Raw genomic sequence first — 20968 nt, forward strand, 5'->3', positions numbered from 1 at the left:
AGTCCACAGAAGGTGATTCAAGAGATGAAAAACAACAGTGTGTGCAGTCAGGACAACTTTCCTGTAAGGATCTATAAAGCTGATGGTCATGGGCTTTCACACAAACTTTGGTCATTTTGCAAAAAAATCTGAGAAGGACAGGTAATGTGTCCTGACTTTCACAATATCAGTTTTCAAGAACGATGATAAATCAATTTATGATAACTATAGAGGTACATCGCTTCTGCCACTTTGTAGAATCCACATGTACCAACTCATCTGTCAGCATGTACATACTTCTTCAGAGTAAATATAGATTCTGAACAACTAGGGGAACCATACACGATCATGGTTACTTGCCAAATAAGAGATGTGTCCAAGTCAAAGTAAACAGGTCTATATAACATTTACTGACCTGTCAAAAGTTTTTTTTTAAATAAGCTCTTTGGAGACCTCGATGTTCAGCAAAATCTGTTCCTATCCTACCACTCTTGCATGACAATACAACAGCAAGTCTTCTGTCATGAACTGGGCACCAAGTTCTTTGGCACATATTTTCCATTCCATGAGATATTTACATCATTGGCTAGGCCAGCATTTATTGCTCATCATTACTTGCCCTCAAGAAGGTGGAGGTGAGCAACTATTTGAACTGATACTGTCCAGTTAGTATAGGTACATCCACAACATTACAGAGGGAGCTCTAGGATTTTGACCCAACAACAATGAAGAGATAACAATATAATTCTAAGTCAAGATAGAAAGTGGCTTGGAGGGGAATTTTTAGGTGGTGGTGCTCCCCACGTATCTGCTACTCTTACCCTTCTAGATGGCAATGGTCATGTGTTTGAAAGGTGCTGTCTAAGGAGCCATGGTGAATTTTTGCAGTGTATCTTATAGATAGTACACACTGCTGCTACTGTGTGCTGATGGAGGAAGAAGTGAATACTTATGCATACGGTTCCATTCAATCAAACTGCTGTGTCCTGGAGGTGTCAAGTTTTTTGAAAATTAGTGAAACCACACTAATGAAATTGAGGAGTATGCCAAAACACTCCTGATTTGTGCCTTCTAGAAAGTGGGGAAGCCTTGGGGAGCCAGGAGCCAAGTTCGTCACTGTCTGATTCCAAGAGTCTAATCTGCTCTTTTAGCCACAGTATTTATATGAATAGTCCCTGGTCAGTTTGTGGTCAATGGTAACCCCCAGGTGATCTCTAACTCATAAGGATACCAATTTAGATCTGTGAATTCAAGTGTTGTTTTTCTAAATTAACACTGTATAAAAATACAGGAACAGCAGTAGGTCATTCAGTACCTTGAGCTATTCCACCATTTAAAATAGTTGATCAGTGGTCTAATTTACCAGTGTCTTTTAATACTTATGGTTCATAAAAAAAGTCCATCAACTTCTAAATTAGCATCAACTGTCATTTGCGGGAGAGAGAGTTACAGACTTTTACCACAATGTTTTCTATACTTCACTACTACAGATCAGGTTCTTATTCTCAGACCACATCCTCTATTCCTAGACTTTTCACCAGATGAGATGGTTTCTCTCTATCCTGCTTATTTACTGACCATAATATTTTGATTAGATTAAGCAGAGATGCAGGAGACATTTTACTCCATATTTTCTTAGCATTCCTTCTGTAATAACAGCAAAATGTGTTATTTTGTTTAGCTAATTTCTTGGCACAGCAGACTTTTACCTTGAATTCTCAGTCTTTTCAGATTAACAGTAGGTTTTAATGAGACTTCAGCAAGACTTGAGAGAGGCAGGAGTTCCTACCAAGATTTCTGTATGCGGAAGAAAGAAAGACTCACTTGATTTACCACTTCAAAGTAGATGCCCAGTGTAGTGCAAGGATCCAAACTGCAAACTTTCCATTGGCATGTGCCACCTACACCCAGCTCCTAAACGAACAGAAGAAATTTAATCAAATGCATGTCTGCTTGAATTGTCCGTCTCTACTACAAATGTATTTAAGAACGGAGCAGATATCAAATCTGCTGCAACAAGTCAATTCTTTCAAGTAGTTTGAGTTATTAAGTACAGCAAATTTTTTTGATTAGAAAATTTTAAAAAATATAAAGTGCTTATAATTTTAACCTGCCTTTACACAGTCTTCAGAGAATCTTAAAACTAATGTTACTTTTCTCTTGATACTTGGATTAATACGCAAGTTAAGACATTTCCAATTATCAAGCTCTGTTACCGATTGCCATTATTTGATGTTCAAATAATGTGGACTTCTTTAAGTCCACAGATAAATTAAAAATCTTGCTGATTGAATGCAAAATGGAAGTGAACAAAGTTGGTCATTTGAAAACAAAATAATAGCCCCATTGGAGCTTAAAAATGCTAGAAAGTTAGGTATGGAATGTCTACAAAGAATAAACTCAAACTTACATTCTCAGACACAGAAGGCCCTTTGGAATTCAGAGACACACAGGTCCCAATTGCACCAGCAATTTTCAGTTCTCTAGTCGTCTGAAATAAAGTATTGATAGATTTGTGTCAGTGTAATGAAATTACATAATCTCCTCTCATAAATTTGTGAAGAGCAAACACAAATACAATGCAGTAACAAGATGCTGCCATTGGTCCAAAAAGAACTTCTGCCTACCACACCATTAAGCAACATCATGTACGAATTTCAATGTCAATGCCAGGCCAGGCATATTGTCCTTATTCCTCAGTGGCTGGGAACAACATGTTCATTCAGTTGTTTGTAATAGGATACAGATCATGATCAACCAGCCCATGTTTCCAAATTTTTGTTCTACGTATTTGGGCAGCATTTATGGACCATTCTCAATGGGCTAATAGTTACAACCAACAACCAACTTAAGGGGATGTCAAGCTTGTTACATCTCACATTTAGATTTGCAAGAAATTACATAGATTCATATACAAGGAGCTTTTTTCTACAAATGTCAAGAATGTGTACAACCATTGGTTACCCAGGAGCTTAGAGAATCCTAGTTCCTGGTGCTCTCTCTTAACACCTCAGCTAATCAAAGTCAATTTGCCAAACAGCAAGCACTCTTCTCCTGCAGTCTAAATTGTTATGTTTGTTTGAAATGTATAATTCTTGCATTTGTTGTGACAAGTATAAGATGAAAAGCTTCAGCTAGACCCCATTAGCACTATACAGTTGGGAGGGAGTATCCCTGGGAGTCCTCAACATTGACTTTGGACCCCATGAAGTCTTATGGCTTCAGGTTAAACATGAACAAGGAAACCTGCTGATTACCATGTACCACCTCCCCTCCGCTGATGAATCCCCTCCATGTTGAACAAAACTTGAAGACAGAGGGTGCAAAAGATGCAAAATATACTCTGGGTGGGAGATTTCAATGTCCACCATCAAGAGTAGCTTAGCAGCAGCGCTACTGGTCAAGCTGGTCAGGTCCTAAAGGACATTGCTGCTAGACTGGGTCTGCAGCAGGTGGTGAGGGAACCAATAAGAGGAAAAAAACATATTCAACCTCATCCTTACCAATCTGCCAGCTGCAGATGCATCTGTCCATGACCGTATCAGTAACAGTGACCACTGTACAGTGTTTCTGGAGATGAAGTCCCCACCTTCACTTTGAGAATAAGCTCCATAATGTTGTGCAGCATCACCATGAAGCTAAACAGGACAGACTTCAAATACATCTAGCAACTCGAGACTGGATCGTACTCTTGCAATATCTACAACCTCCAGCTCACCATGTCTCCCACGCAACCATTATCATCAAGCCAGGGGAATCAATCCTGGTTCAATGGAGAGCGCAGAAGGGCTGACTTGGAGCAGGATCAGGCATATCTAAAAATGAGGTGTCAAGCTGGTGAAGTCACAAAACAGGACTACTTGCATGCCAAAACAGCATAAACAGCAAGTGATGGACAAAGCTAAGCAATCCCACAACCAAAGGATCAGAATTAAGCTCTGCAATCCTACTTCATCCAGTCATGAATGATAGTGGACAATCAAAACCTCACTGGAGGAGGCAGCTCCACAAATATCCCCCTCCTCAATGATGGAAGAGCTCAAAATATTAATGCAAAAGACAGTGCTGAAGCAGTCACAGCAATCTTCACCTGAAGATCTATTGCAGCCTCCTCCAAAAATTAGCCTTCAGCCAGTTTGATTCACTCTAAGTGATATCAAGAAACAGTTGGAGGCTATGGGCCCTGACAACATTCTGGAGATAGTACCGGAGACTAGTGCTCCAGAATTTGACACTGCCCTAGTGAAGCTCTTCCAGTACAGCTATAAACTGTCATCTATCAGACAATATCTGAAAGTTGCCCAGGACAAATCCAACCCATTTGCGGCCATCAGCATAAGCTTGATCACCAAAGTTATGGAGGTGCCATCAACAATGCTGTCAAGCAGCACCTGTTCACTGACAGCCAGTTTGGGTTCCTCCAGGGCCACTCAACCCCTGACCTCATTACAGTCTTCGTTCAAACATGGACAAAAGAGCTGAATTTCAGAGATGAGGTGAGAGTAAGAGCCCCTGACATCAAGGCCACATTCAAGGCATGTGGCATCAAGGTGCCCTAACAAAATGGAAATCAATGGTTTTCAGGGGCAAACTCTCCACTGGTTGAGTCATACCTGGCACATAGGAAGATGATTGTGATTGTAGGAGGTCAGTCATTTCAGCTTCAGGACATCTTTGCAGGAGATGCTCAGGCTAGAGTCCTAGGCCCAACCAATTTCAGCTGCTTCAATAACCTTCCATCATAAAGGTCAGAAGTGGGGATGTTTGTTGATGTTCAGCACCATTTGTGACTCCTGGATACTGAAGCATATTTAAATACAATAAGATCTGCACAATATCCAGGCTTGGGTAAACAATTGGGAGTAACATTTGCATCCCATAAATGCCATGCAATGACCATCTCCAATAAGTGACAGACAATCTAACCACTATTGCTTGGCCTTCAAGTGGTACTATCATCATCGAATCCCCCATTATCAACATCTTTGGGGTTACCATTGATCAGACATTGGACTTGCCAGATAAACACAGTGGCTACAAGAGCCAAGTCAAAGGCTAGGAATACTGTGGTGAGTAACTCACCTCTTGACTCTCCAAAGCCTGTCCACCACCTACAAGGCACAAGTCAGGAGTGTGACGAATACCCCCGGGATTGGTGCAGCCCAACAACACTCAAGAAGTCTAACAACATCTCAGACAAAGTAGCCCGCTTGTTTGACTCAACATCCACAAATATTCACCCCACAACACTCTTGCTCAGTTGCAGCAGTGTGTACTATCTACAAAATGCACTGCAGAAATTCACCAAAGATCCCCAGCACCTTCCAAACGCATGACTATTTCCATCTGGAAGGATAAGGGCATTAGTTGCATAGGAAACCACCTGTAAGTTCCTCTCCAAGCCACTCACCATCCTGACTTGGAAATATATTAGCAAGACTTCACTGCCACAGGGTCAAAATCCTGGAATTCCCTTCCTAATGGCATTGTGGGTCTACACAAACACAAAGTGCAGTGATTCAAGAAGGCAGCCCACCATCACCTCTCAAGGATAACTAGGGACAGGTAATAAGTTCTGGCCAGCTAGTGAATGAATAAAAAAAATATACAGGTTGTTCTGCCATAACGCATGTTTCATTAATACAAATTTGCTATAGCATGCTTAATGAATTGGGTCACTGTTTCCAAGATGCGAACCTTTAAAGTGTGTATTGCTTCTAATGGAATTCCAGCCCCATTGGTTTAAATGGTGCAGCTATTCTAACATTCTCTTAAAATAAGGGTTGCATGAGAACAGAACTACTGCGTTACAGCAGAACCGATTGTAGTTTAATTTCTCTCTGAATGGAACAATCTATAAATTTTCAAAAATGACAATGGATCTAAATTCATCTGTAGGCTTGTTGATTCAAATCTGTAACAGCTAAATTACTTGATTACTGTCTTATTATTAAAAACAAAAATCAGTAACAAAAACAAACTTAATCAAGTGCCAAAATTAGAGTGGTGCTGGAAAAACACAGCAGGTCAGGCAGCATCTGAGAAGCAGGAACATTTCCTGATGAAGGGCTTTTGCCCGAAATGTTGATTTTCCTGCTCCTCGGATGCTGTCTGACCTGCTGTGCTTTTTCAGCAACACTCTAATCTTGACTCTCATCTCCAGCATCTGCAATATCTACTCTGTCTAAATGAAATACCCAACAGCTTAGGCATAAGCAAACTATATTGTAAACCAAACCTGGTCATGGCAACAGATGCTGCAATAGATTCTCACAGAGGTTACTACACAGCAATGGCCGAATGGTATTATCACCACACTGTTAATTCAGAGATGCAGGGAATGTTCTGGGGATTCAGGTTTGAATCCCGCCATGATAGATGATGTAATTTGAACTCTAAAATCTGGAAGTAAGAATCTAACGATGATCGTGAATACATTGTCGATTGTTGGAAAAACCCATCTGGTTTACAAATGTCCTTTAGGGAAGGAATCTGCCACTCTTATCAGGTCTGGCCTACATGTGACTCCAGACCCATAGCAATGTTGACTCTTAACTGCTCGCTAGGCCATTAGGGATGGGCAATAAATGCTGGGTTGTCCAGTAACACCCTCATCACGTGAATGAATAAAAAATAAAAATTTAGAAGGAAAGCTGGTTTGAATTTATTCTCTTCCAATTCTGAGATAATGAATGTCACATTTCTACGATTCTGCTGGCATACATTTTTTTGAATCAAATAGTAGATGTTGAAAAAAAAAATCTGTGCCATTTTCTCATGTTATAATAAAAGATTAAAATTGCAAATGCTTATACTACATTCTAACCCAAGATGAAATTACAGTCTTATGATCATTTCTGACACACTGCATTTCACAGAGATCATTTTTAATGCTGCTTCGAGCACTTACATGTTAGCAACTGATGTCGTGTCCACAAATTACATTGATGACTTGCATTAAAAAATTAAGATCCCTAACTTAAAAAAATCACACCTGTCAGGTGAAGCCACTTTTCACCACACTTAATGCTCACGAAGATAAATCATTACAAACATGACACAAACACAGTCATAGTGAAGGCTGGGGAGGTATAATGATAAGCACAGTCAGCATTATCACAAGACTTCACAGTTGTTACAAGACTTCAAAAATTATGTCAGGTTCAAACAGATAGTGGCCCAATACTTGGAACAGTGATTCAGGATGCTTGTTGCTTTTATGCCATCAATAATGGTGCAGAACAACATCACACTATGATATTAAATACTTTCATTTTCACTATGTGAGATGAGCAATGTCTACCTCCACCAGAAAAAAAAACTTGGTCGAGATAAAAGTAAATCATGAAAGCAAGTGAAAGGAAGAAAGAAAAACAAGCAGGCATTCCAAATGCCTGATAGCAATACAACAGTGTTAGTGATATCCTCATCAACAGTTTTATGAGTTAATTCAGAAATTAAAAACATAAAATGGGAATTGAAAGCACCCTCTCACCTTAAGCTCTAACGTGGCACCAAAAGCCATCCTGAAATCCCCCTGAAGACCTTTGCTGAAAACCCTTTGAAATGTTTGCTTGAAGAGGGAAGTGTTGAAGGAGTCCCCCATCACAATGTAACCTCTGGGTTGACAGAAGTGGACACAGATTGTAAAGTTATTTAATGTACACTTTGTGACATTCACCAATATATACTTCAAATATTTTTCAACAAGAAATATGTCTATTACTTCCATTACAAGGCTGAGAATGAGCATCAGATGGAAGACAGTAATCAAATCTTTATGAAAATCTCTGGAGAATGCATTGGATTTCTAAAGCTTGCTCGGGTTGGTCATTAAAGGTTGTGGGTTCAGGTCCCAGCAGAGTCGAGTTTGGGGGCCCAGTTATGGCACCATGGTAGTGTCCCTAACCCTGGACCAAGAGGCCGGGATTTAATTCTCACCTGCTCCAAAAGTATGTAATAACCTCTCTGAACAGTTTGATTAGGAAAATAGGAATAAAAAAAAACAGCATCTCAGCCAGTCATCCTACTATACAGGAGAGCAGTTATTCACTGCAGAGCCAGACTTTGAGTTTATTATGCTTCTTGTCTCCTGTCTCTGCCTCAAAGACATGACCATGTATTTCTACCCTTTTAATATATCTGCAAGAGCTCGGTTTCTTCATTTCTGACTCTATTTACTGTTGTTTTAATTTTTCCTTTGTTGTCTGGTTTCCAAAATATTCACAGTTTTCAAGCTTGCTTTTTGAGGTTTTAAGCTTCCGCTCTTAAGAGAAAGTTTCCTTAATTTCCTCTTAAAGACACAAATGGATATTTCCTTCTGTGCTTTTATGAACCATGGAATAGTTTTGTTGTAACATCCTGCTCACCCTCCAAATTGGTTAGAGAGTCAATAGACAGTTGCTAATGCCATGACACTGAGAAAGAGCCTCAGCTGAGCCAGGCTTCTAAGCTTAAAAATGGTCCCTCTACTTCAGAAGGGCCACTGGTTTGGAAATTAACTAGTGCATTTCGACCTTGACTTCTTAAATGCAACCAAGTAGAAACTCTATCTGAGGTGGTTTTATTTAGCTTGTTCTTGTTGTAATCCTTCCTACTCCCTTGATGGTCCTTAACTGTGCAAAATTAGCCGGTGTATTTTTTTTTCAGTGCAATATTCAATATTTTGATGAGGAAATCATTTTAAACAAAAATCAGAGACATTAACATCTTTAAATGTTACACACTAATGATGGAGAAAATTTGATCATATTTCATCCAATCACTTTCTAAATATTCATATCAACTAAGTGTTTGGTTAATTTGATGGAGACTCATGGAACTTTGCTTCATCAGGAACCCTTACTGTTCTCTCAAAACAAGAGAAAAAAAGATTCAACTCATCAGGTTGAGAGAACTATAAATCTATTGCTTATGGTTAAGTTACACAATAACTAGATCTCAATGTTTTATGTGGGGCAGCACGGTGGCTGAGTGGTTAGCACTGCTGCCTCACAGCACCAACGATTTGGGTTTGATTCCCGCCACAGGCGACTGTCGGGTGACATCCTCCCCATGTCTACTTAAATTTTCTCCGGGTGCTCCGGTTTCCTCCCACTATCCAAACAAGTGCAGGTCAGATGAATTGCCCATTTAGGTGAGTTAGTCAGGTGTAAATATAGGGTAGGGTAGGGGAATGGGTCTGGGTGGGTTACTCTTCGGAGGGCCAAAGGGCCTGTTTCCATACTGTAGGGATTCTAATCTAATCCATTAGTAAACACTTGCCCAGTCAGATTGCAGCAACACTTTAATTCCAAAAGACCGGTCTGATCCAGGGCACAAGCATAGATGTCAATGCAATGTCCATTTACTGCTGCACGGTTTGCTAGAGCGTCATAGTGCTGAAGAGAAAAACAAATGAAAATTACAAAACATAGCTGAAAGAGAACAATCCTAACAACAAAGCCAGCACAGGAGCTGTCAAGTGTGGAGATCAAAATCGTAATTACAGCTTTAGTGATGCAGAGAGCTTGCGGAAGCGAGAGCAAGTGGTCTTCTAAAGAAGGATCAAACTAAAGAATGAAGGAGGGGGCAAGTACGTTACTCTTATCACATTTTAGGGTATTTAAGAGCGTGTAAAGTGCAATAATTGTTATATTGGTAAACACAACAGCCAATTTGTGAAGATTCAAAAACAAAATGAATGAGTACAGAGTAGCTTAGTGGTTAGCACTGCTGCCTCACAGCAGCAGGGACCTGTGGAGTTGATGACTGTGTGGAGTTTACATGTTCTACCCATGTCTTCATGGGTTTCTACCGGGTGCTCTGGTTTCATCCCACAGTCCAAAGTTGTGCAAGTTAGGTGGATTGGCCATGCTAAATTACCCACAGTGTTCAGGGATGTGTAGGTTAGGTGTGTTAGCCATGGGAAATGCAGAGTTACAGGGATAGGGTAAGGGAATGGGTTTGGGTGGGATGCCCTTTGGAGGGTTGGTGTAGACTTATTGGGCCAAATGGCCTGCGGGGATTGTATGGATTATTCTATGGATGATTAAATAATCTAATTTTGGTGGTTGTTGTTTGTAGGAAGTAATTTTGGTCAGGAAATCAGAACTTGCTACGATAAAACTAGTGACTCTAGATTTGTATGTACATTTTTAAGCAGCTAGAAATGTCTTGATTTAATGACTCATCCAATAGATGGCACCTCTTACAGTGCTGTGGTCACTCAGCATCAGAGTTATCAGTTCAGATTATATGGTCAAGTACTGAAGTTTGACATGAAAAGTTGAGTCAATAGCATTGTACTAGCTGAGCCAATGAATCAAGAGTGCAATAGTGATTAACTATCACAATTTCATTCCATAAAATGAATTTAAAAATCAAAAAACTTCTCAACTACAAATTTTCTATCTCACCAATGAATTATATAACAGTAATCATTCATTGCTGTCAAAGAAAATCCACTGGTAACTTAATCGAGGTACAATTGAATTTGTTTTGATGTCCATCCCAGATGGAAGTGGGTAAATTGTAATGAGTGGGCCGGTTTAAATTTTAATATGCAAGAAAGTATTAAACAAATCAAAGAGGATTTGATAGACATAGGGAGAAACAAGTTTTACTCACAAAAGGATAAAAATGTAAATAATTGACAAAAAAAACAAAACTGGGAAGAGGTAGTGGTAATGTTACTGGACTAGTAATTCAGATGACCAGAGCAAGGCTTTAAAGTTATGGGTTAAAATCTCACCAATTATTAAATGGCAGGATTTAAAATTAACTAATACATTTAGACTATAACAGGAAAGCTGGGTTGAGTGTGTGGTGTTGGAAAAGCACAGCTGGTCAGGCAATATCCGAGAAGCAGGAAAATCAATGTTTTGGGCAAAAGCCTTTCATCAGGAAAGTACCTCTCAGTAATGGTATCATGGAACTAATATAAATTTTGGTTAAGATCCATCTGGTCCTTTGATTTCCATTACAGAAGCAATCTGGTACATTTATCCAGTCTGGTCTATATGCAAGTTTACTTGGCCCTCTGAAATGGCCAAGCAAGCCACTCACAGTTCAAGGGTAATTTGGGATAAAGAACAAATGCTGACCTTGTCAGTGATGGCTGTATCCCATGAAAGAATGAAAAAAGTTCACTCTCTAAATCTCTTAGCTTGTATGTCAAAAACTATTAAATAATTAGTGACATTCCATGCAACTATAACATTTTAAGATATCAAAAACAAAATAGACCAACCTTGGTCGCTTTCTTTAGGAATCGTGCATTATCCTTTTCTATATCATGCCATGAGCGAATGGGCGATTTAAGCTCATCCCCCACTACCATGCCGGGGCCCTGAGTCGGTGGTCCTCCAGTGAACAACATTATTCTAGCTCCAGTGTTAGGAAAGCTACCCTGAGGAAGGCATTCAAATATTAGCATAATAAAACAAAGATCGACAAGAGATCAAGATAGGAGCAAATTACTGAAGATGCTGGAATCTGATCTGAAATCAACATGCTGGAGATCACACTGGCTCAGGTTGCATCCATGGAGTGAGAGAAAGCCAACGTTTTGAGTCTAGATGACTCTTCATCACAACTGAAGTGAAGTGTGGGGGCAGGGCCTTTATGTTATAATTGGGGGAGGGGGTGTGGAGTTGGCATGCTGGGGGAGAAAAGAAGTTGATAGTAGAGATCGTGAACCAACTCCCATTCCTTCCCTTCCTTTTAGCTTTACTTGTTACATTCATAGTCACCATGTCTTCTCTCCATTTCCCCTACCCCAGTTGGACTGTTATTTCCAGTCCGGCAGTTAGGCACGTCATTGTTCTGCCATTCTCGCATTCTGATCACTTAATCTGAACTATCAACATCTTTTCTCCTCCAACACTCCAATGCCACCCCTACTCCCAACCAACTGTAGCATAAATTCTGGCCCCTCCACACTTCACTTCTGCTTTGATGAGCAGTCATCTAGACATAGAATATAGAACTGTACATCACTGGAACGGGCCCTTCGGCCCAGGACGCTGTGCCAAACAGGACACTAAACTAAACTAATCCTTTCTGTCTGCCCTTGGTCCATATCCCTCCATTCCTTGCATATTCATGCGCTTACCTAGAAGTCTCTTAAAAGCCCATATCATATTTGCCTTCAGCACCACCCCTGACAGTGCATTCCAAATTCTTATCACTGTGAAAAACTTGCTCCTCACATCTCTTTTGAACTTTCCCCTTCTCACCTTAAATGCATGCCTACTACTATTAGACATTTTGACTCAATACTATCTACGCATCTCATAATTTTGTAGACTTCTATCAAGTCTCCCCTCAAACTCCGCCGCTCCAGTGAAAACAAACTGAGATTTTCTAGCATCTCCTTATAGTTCATATTCACTATTCCAGGCAGCATGCTGCTAAACCTCTTCTGCACCCTCTCCAAAGCCTCCACATCCTTCTGGTAATGTGGCAACCAGAATTAAACGCAGTATTCCAAGTGTGGCCTAACCAAAGTCTTATAAAGCTGCAACATGACATCCTAGCTCTTGTACTCAATTCCCTGACCAATAAATACAAGCATGTCATATGCCTTCTTCACCACCCTATCTACTTGCATGGCCACTTTCAGGGAGCTATGGACTTGAACCCTCAAGATCCCGCTGTACAATTTTGTTCAGGGTCCTGCCATTAACCATATACTTTTCCTTAACATTTGATCTTCCAAAGTGCAGCATCTCACACTTACTCAGATTAAACTCCATCTGCCATTTCTCTGACCTGATCTGCAACTGATCTATGTCCCGCTGTATCCTTTGACAACCTTCTACACTATCCACAACTCCACCAATCTTTGCATTGTCTGTACCCTTAGTAATCTACCCATTTACATTTTCATCCAATCACAAACTGCACAGGCCCCAGTACAGATCCTTGCAGAACACCACTAGTCATGGACCTCCAGACTGAAAAACAAACAATCTTTCACCACTACCCTCTGCCTCCTATAAGCAAGCCAATTCTGAAACGTTAGCTTGCTCTCTCTCCATAGATGCTGTCTCACCTGCTGTGATCTCCAACATTTGTTGTTTTCAAGAGATCAAGATAATCAAATAACGTTGGCTTTAGCTCCCACCATATTTCAACAACATCACTTCAAGTCACAGAACAAGTTGTAGCAACAGAACTGCATTAACATCACAATTTAAAAACAAAGACTTCTTGCACATAAAGCTTCAATATTTTCTTCCTCCAAATTGTGGGACACTGAAAAATATCAGTTAGACATCTCGTATATAATTTCTTTCCCCAGATGAATTGCTCTACTGGGAAACCCACAGATTAGCACCTAGCAAACATTTAATATTGCTGAGTGTTTATTTCCAAACTAGTTGCTTAATGGTAAGTTTTCTATTGGCCAACAGAGAAGAAAAATGTAAGAGTTGTTGCTTTTCTCTTTATCAAGGAACAAGAACAGTGAAAAATAAAGAGAAAATGTATCCATTAAAAATCTATGAGATACAAACACTTTCTTTTCTTTTAGAAATTCTTGAGCCCAAACAGTTATATATGAACCTGAGATGACTTACTCCCAATCACTGGGTAGATTCCATCAACAACCACTAGTTGCTGAATGAGAGAGTACAGAAGTGTGTGCGAACAGTGGATATGTACGGTCAGTTTTCCCATTGTGTGGGAGACCAGTGAAGAGAGCCCAACTGACCCATGTGACAACCACACTTGTTCCAGGAAATGTTTATTAAATCTCCTTAATTAAAACTCCAACAGGAAGCTAGGACCGAAGGCCTGTTCTGGCTGTATTGTCCTATGTTCTATCCAACATGAATATTGTCCTGAGGAAATTAATTCACAATTTCTTCTAAAATAAATTAAATGTCAGGTATTAAACTACTAGGGAAATGGAGAAATTTGTTTGTTCAGTCTATTTTAATGGTTTAACATCTCAAAATAATTACATAAACATGAAGCTACAGCTCATTACCTCCAGCAAACCAACTGCTATGGATATGGCCACACCAGTAGATCGCAAAGGTCTTTTGCCCTGAGGTACAGGCCAGGGGTCTCTCTGAAGTTCTCCAAGCAGGTCTGTCAAGTTCATGTCAATCTTCTGCACTGGCTGCAAGAACCTTAGAAAAAGCAGCATATCATCTGTGTTGTTAGCTGAAGCATCTTAAATAAGCATAAACTATCAAAGCTCGCTGCCAGACAGCTAGGTATTCAACTTTGTAAATAGTGTTAGGAAATATCAGAGGTTAAGGGAAACAGTTGGGGTGATGTTTTATTTTAAATGTACTATCTGAAATTAACCAAATTTGTAATACCAGTCTGAGGTCTAGATTCTTGAGCATTTTATTTACTATGTATTCATTCAAGTAAAGCATTTACGATGATTGAAAAAAAATCTTATGACCAATACTGAATAAACTGATACTGAAAATGAAGGAAGAGATCAGGAGAAACTCAATGATATGTTAAATTAATAAGTCTAAGTGGCAGAAACAGACTGTTATTTCCATACTTTATTATAAACATGGTGTGCATTCCAATAAAATTTAGTCAGAAATAAAAAGGAGTGAAGCTTTGATAAGAATCTCGAGAATTAAATATGCTCTTATGATGGTACTTCAAATGGAATATGATAACCAAACTGTCCATTCCAGATTCTAAAATGTCAGATTAATAAAAACTTGCTCTTGGAGGAATGAACATCCCTATCTGAGATGATCATTTGAATTTTAACAAATAGCTACTTAATTATTCAACATGTATTGAACAGAAGCTTTATAGTTGAATATTTTAATTTTGACAAATAATTAACTGAGGGAATTACATGGGAAAAAAGCTTCTCCCTAAATATATTTTTCTTTAAATGATAAAATATTAAGACTTTTTTTATGCAACTCTTAAGTGCCTGCAGTTACAATACCTGCTGGATATACCAGGATGTTCCTGTGGTTGAGGGGCCCTTCCTTGAACTGCTGCAGATGGCTTTGTGAGACCCAACATATCCTGTTCAAAGTAGGCAAAGAAAAAAAACTAAAATGCCTGTACTTCAATACAAGAAACTAATCAAGTCACATTTCAAGTGGCTTGGTATTATGGAGATAGTGGAGGTTTAACATCCTCACCCAAGTCTCTTGCACCATAGCAAGTTAAAAAATACTAGTTTGAAAAATATGAACACTACATTAAGCAGTAACTTATTCCTCATCAGCATGGACACACCTTATTAGGATAACTTTTTAACAGAAATGGTTAAAATATGTCTTTTTTTTAAACTTTTATGACAAAATAATTGCATAATGAAAACTAACCACATCTCAAACTTTTCTGGATGGAAACTGAGGAAGCTGAATTAACATTGATAAAAACAATATTAACAAGAGTGCTTTAGATTGATTTACTGAATAAGAGATGAGCGCAGTTGAACTCAACTGTACCATTCAAAAAGGAAAATACAAAAGCTAAAATTTGTTGCAAACTTTTAAAATGGCATTACTTCATCCTGTATTGTTGAAATTAAAGTTGCAAATACTCTCCTTATGAAAATAGTGTTTAGAAGCATTGATAGAAGCAGGGATGATAATAGGTTCTGATTCTGCAAATGCTAGCTTCAACAAAAGAACCGTCAGTTAACATCGTAGAACTTATACAGCACTACTGCATTAATAATGAACTTTGATGGGAAGTAGAGCAAAGTTACAAAAACTTAACTTGCAAGAAATGTATTTTTTGGCTAAAAAAATGCTGTAAAACAGAAAAACTTGGAAGTTGAAATGTCTACGTCTTGAAGAGATTTACTTCAAGTAACTTCAATGGAATCTTTGAACTTTGCAATAACCCCTCAAGCTCACCTGAATTTGCTTTGCTGTTAGGTCCTTTGTTCCCCTGAAGACATAGCTTTTGGAAATCCCTTCGCAGTTCAGTTCATGGACCTGTACCATTCGACCAAACGTAATCAGACCAACCAGTGCGTTGGAAGGAAGCAGACTCAGGGACATTTGCAGAGATTCCTTCAAAGCTTGAAGATCATCTTCCTCCAGGCAAGTATCCACCACATACAGGAAGATGAGGGGGGCTGGAGTACCTCGCTGTTCAATACCCGTTAAAAAGACCATTATGCAAATTATATAAGCATTAAGAGATACATAAGACAACTCAAAATACCTTGTGAATTCAAATCATTTAAATTACAAATTAATGTAATAAATAAAATACGATGGCATTGTAATATGAATGCAGTGAGAATGCCCCTGACATTACCTGGACAACGTACTCAATAGTTGAAAACTGTGGCAGTAGCTCAGCTGGCTGATTTACTTCAGAAATGCCCGAGTAAGATGATGAAAACTGTAGAACAGATAATTTGCAAAGATAAGAACCAAGTAATTTTGTGACTCGACAAACACAAAAGTGTGCACTGAAAATCAAATATAGAATTCACACGGAATACAAATTTACAGTGCAAAATTCCTTCATTACACAATGTTTGGAAGGACAAAGTCTCTGCAATATTGGTGGATATTTTCCATCATTCAAATATTCATAGCAGGAATATTCCACTATACTTAGATTTTTAAGGAAAAAACCACAACCAAATTGTTATGTTGAGCATTATACTTTTTGAAACCTTTAGATTTAATGGCTGATAATATCCACCAGATACTTCAAGATAGAGTATATTTTCACAACTCATTTGCAACAGGTGACAAAAATCATTCAATGAGAGGTTTACAAAATTGATACAATTAGTTACATTTTTGAAACAATCCAATTTCAAGCTTCAAAAGATTAAAAGAATATATTAAGAACATAAGAAATAGAAGCAGGAATTTACAATTTAACATCTCAAGCTTGCTCTGCCTTTCAACAAGATCAAGGCTCAAAGTTAAAAATCACACAACACCAGGTTATAGTCCAACAGGTTTATTTGGAAGCACGAACTTTCGGGGCACTGCTCCTTCATCAGTCTTCATCAAGGCTCATCAAGGCCTCAACTTCTCTTTCATGTGAGCTCAGCACAGCTGTCAACTCTGATATTTAAAAAGTCTCTCTGTCTCCTCTTCAAATACTTTCAGTGACCTAGCCCCCATAACTCTGTTGGGTACATAATTCCAGACACTCACCAGCGTCTGGGAGAAGAAATTCATTCATAACTCAGTTTTAAATATTCTGCGACCATGACCCTTAGTTTGAGGTTCCTCCATTTATGGAAACACATTCTCAACATCATCTTCTCAAACCCCCTCAGAGTCTTGTATGGTTTAATAAGATTATTTTGAACTTGGATAAAGGCCTAGTCTATTTATCAGCTTTTGATAAGTTAAACCGTTTCAGTCAGTAATCAACCTAGTGAATATCTTTTGAACTGCCAGTATATTCTAATTTGCACTGGCATCACATTGACATTTTCCTAATCTGCTAAACCCTCTTGGAATTCAGCAAGTCCTAGGATATTTTGACCAATGCATCCACTATCCTGCAGCCATTTTCTTTAAAATCTTAGGATGCAAGCCATCAGGTCCTGGTGACTTGTCTGCCTTTAGTCCCAATAGTTTGTCAAATACTGCGCCCCTCGTGATAGAGTTACAAGATTTTTCCTCCCATTAGCAAACTGCTTCTCTGTTTAGAGTGTACTCCACATCAAAAACCACCAAATACTGATTTAAATTATCTGCCATTTCACTGTTCCTCACCATCAATTACTGAGGTCCCACCCTTATCTTAGCTTGTATTTCTTTTGATATACCCACAGAGGTTCTTGTTGTTGGTGTTTATATTTCTTGCCAATTTACTTTCACAATCAATTTTTCCCATTTTTATTAGCTTTTTAGTCATCTACTGCTGGTTCTTCCGCAGTCTGTTTCACAGTGATGCTGGCTTGCTGCACATTTTCTGCACTGTAGAGATTCCTTGATTCTATGATTCTTTTCCAGTCTGCACCGTAGTGATGCTGGCTCATCACACATTCCGCCAAGTCCCTAAATATTAGAGATTATCCACTACAAATTATGCATGGTAGGTACAAGGGGGTTAATAATTTAAATAAGAGCTATTCCATCCAGATAAAGATTGACATGTTCCATGATTGGACTTGATTGTCGAACACTCACGTGCAAAGTATAAAATAGACGTACTTTAATGTCTTCGGAACATTAAAATTTTTAGAGCATCAGTGCTCTTCTAGGTTCCCAAGTTAAATAGTTTGACATTTTGGGTTTTGTTTTTAAATTGCTTTTGCTGCATCTATACTCAAAACTATTTTTACTGAGACATAGTTAAAGTATATTTCACTGCTGACAACAAAAAATAACACAAGCCTTTTTGAATCCACAAGGGGCATCTACAAACAAAGGTTCTTCCATCAAGGTGAATCTCTTCTTAAGTTTGAAAAGCGACCTATCAACAGTGGAAAGAACATTTCCAACAATTCTTCAATCATGAATCTATAATAGCAGCTGGCACTTCTCAAGCTGTCCTCTAGTACTCTGTGTAGAAACAATAGGTAACCCACTGTCGATGGAATTGCAAAAAGTAATAAAAAGAATGAAAATGTCTGCAGTCCAGTAGCATTCTTTCTTTTTAAAATTTTTTATTGAGAAATTTTCTCTTTATAAAACTTATAAAATTACAAGAATACAACAATCTAAAATTATAACATTTACAATGAACTAACAACTACCCTACTCTACAAAACAAATCAGTGAATAAATGACACCACTCAGCACAACCACACTGAAGCTCCCAACCTTAGGAAGCTTTAATTATTACACCCGTATTTATTTGGGATTCTTCCTCTCAAGACACAACATTCACTAAACCTAATGATCATGACTAAACAAAAGCCCTAATTAAAATGGTAGACAAATCTGCTTCCGGATAATTCAAAAAGGGTTGCCATGACTTATAAAAAAGCTCTGTTTCATGGTGCACCATGTTTGTGAGGAAAACCAAAGGGATGTGCTCCATAATTAATTTACGCCACCCCATCAGGCCCAGAGGGTTCTCATACTCCTAGCTCATCAGAATGTTCTTCCTTGTACAGTAAGTTAGAATGTTAAATAACTTTTTCCCATGTGCACCTAAGGAAGATAAAGTCAGCAAGCCCAAGATAAGAGAGACTGGTCTACCTTAACTTAGCAGGACCCTCTCTATTACTCCTGCCACAGCGCTCCAGTACCTATGAAGCTTGTGGCATGACCACAAACAATGAGTGAGGGTACCCATGCTTATTGTGCACTTGGGGCACATTGGAGATGCTCCCTTTTTGAATTTCGCAAGACGATTGGAGGCCAAATGCATCCTGTGAAGCACCCTCAACAGCATAGCGTGTGTTCTGTTACAGATCCAGAACTTTCTCGCATTCTCCCAAATGTCCTCCCAAGTCTCTAAGGTGATCTCCATTCCCAACTCTTGCTCTCAGACTTCACATAGTCGCTCAATATCGCTCAAAGCACTGCACTTCGGTTGGTGGTAGAGAGCACTAACCAAGAGATTACTTGTGGCATGAAGCACTCTCTTCTGTGTCAGACCTTCAGGGGTTGGTCAAAAGCATAGTCTTTTATTGGATAACATCCCTAACCAGAAAGAAATGAATATGGTCTCTGCTGGACAATCCATACTTGCAGCTCATTTGGTCGAAGGACATCCCATAATCTCCCCCTCAAACAAGTCTCTCAAGTAGAAGACTCCCCTAGTTGCCCAAAGTTTGAATCCAGGATCCATCATCCCTGAAGGGAATGCTGGCGTGCCACCAACTACAGGGGTAAGAAAGGAGGTTTTAGATTAACTGCCCTCGCTCTGTTGCATTGCTCTCCAGGTTTTGACCATATTAACACTGATTGGATTCTGACAGTATTCCATAACTGTCCTCGTCTTACCCTTAAACAACAGACTAGTAAAGGGGCACTTTGCCTGGGAGGCCCTGATATCCAACCATATTGACTTCGGATCCTCAAGCCCAGTCACTCGAAGGGCAGGAGGAAGCTTGGTCGGTATGTCTTAATATCTGGAAAGTCTACTCCCCCCAACCCTTGGGGTAGCTGCAATTTGGCAAGCTTAATGAGTGGCAGCCTGTGACGCCAAATAGAAGAACAAAGCATTCAGTGAGTCTCCACAATGTTTGCCTGGGAAACATCATGGTGGCACAGTGGTTAGCACTGCTGCCTCACAGCGCCAGAGACCCGGGTTCAGTTCCCGCCTCAGGTGACTGACTGTGTGGAGTTTGCACATTCTCCCCGTGTCTGCGTGGGTTTCCTCCGGGTGCTCCGGTTTCCTCCAACAGTCCAAAGATGTGCAGGTCAGGTGAATTGGCCATGCTAAATTGCCCGTAGTGTTAGGTAAGGGGTAGATGTAGATGTAGGGGTATGGGTGGGTTGCGCTTCGGCGGGGCGGTGTGGACTTGTTGGGCCGAAGGGCCTGTTTCCACACTGTAAGTAATCTAATCTAATCTAATCAAATCAGAGGGAGCATTCATATGGGAAGTAGCAAATCACCAAGGACATTCGTTTAGATAAGGATTATCTGACTTAACCAGGGTATTCGAAGGGCCTCTCATCTTTGAAGATCTTGTGTAATCATGTCAAGCAAATTTGCAAAATTAGTCTTAAATAATTGATCAAAGGTGAGAGTAACAAATATACTTAATTAAAGAAACCCCCCGCACTTGACACCATTTAGAGGGGAATTGTAATTCACCTTCAATATCAGGTATTCCCTTAAGACCCCCATGGGCATAGCCTTCAACTTTGCAAAATTGATCTTATATCCAGAGAAAGAGCCAAATAAATTAATACAATGTATTAAATGGGGTACAGAAACTGCTGGGTTTGATAAGAGAAACATCATCTGCATATAATGTCACCTATTGTGCCCTTGATCCCACTTCCAGGGTAGCTATGTTGGACCCCCTCTAGATACCCTCTGCTAACGATTCAATCACCAATGTTAACAGTAGCAGTGAGGGGGGACAACCTTGCTGACTGCCCCTACTGAT

At 39.4% G+C, this 20968-nt stretch overlaps 1 protein-coding gene across 1 annotated transcript in view; it reads right to left on the minus strand.

Moving 5' to 3' along the window:
• LOC140483082 (protein transport protein Sec23B) overlaps positions 1 to 20968 on the minus strand; it is a 71027-nt gene that overhangs the window by 30816 nt on the left and 19243 nt on the right. Inside the window, exons 4-12 of the mRNA XM_072581011.1 lie at positions 16237 to 16323; positions 15828 to 16064; positions 14900 to 14982; positions 13955 to 14099; positions 11210 to 11368; positions 9248 to 9359; positions 7475 to 7602; positions 2390 to 2470; positions 1804 to 1893 (exon numbers count right to left, since the gene is read on the minus strand). Of these exons, the coding sequence (XP_072437112.1) occupies positions 1804 to 1893; positions 2390 to 2470; positions 7475 to 7602; positions 9248 to 9359; positions 11210 to 11368; positions 13955 to 14099; positions 14900 to 14982; positions 15828 to 16064; positions 16237 to 16323 (1122 nt within the window). The remainder of the gene's footprint in view (positions 1 to 1803; positions 1894 to 2389; positions 2471 to 7474; positions 7603 to 9247; positions 9360 to 11209; positions 11369 to 13954; positions 14100 to 14899; positions 14983 to 15827; positions 16065 to 16236; positions 16324 to 20968) is intronic.

The sequence above is a fragment of the Chiloscyllium punctatum genome, chromosome 11 (genome assembly GCF_047496795.1).
Source record: "Chiloscyllium punctatum isolate Juve2018m chromosome 11, sChiPun1.3, whole genome shotgun sequence".
In the NCBI taxonomy this organism is placed as follows: Eukaryota; Metazoa; Chordata; class Chondrichthyes; order Orectolobiformes; family Hemiscylliidae; genus Chiloscyllium; species Chiloscyllium punctatum.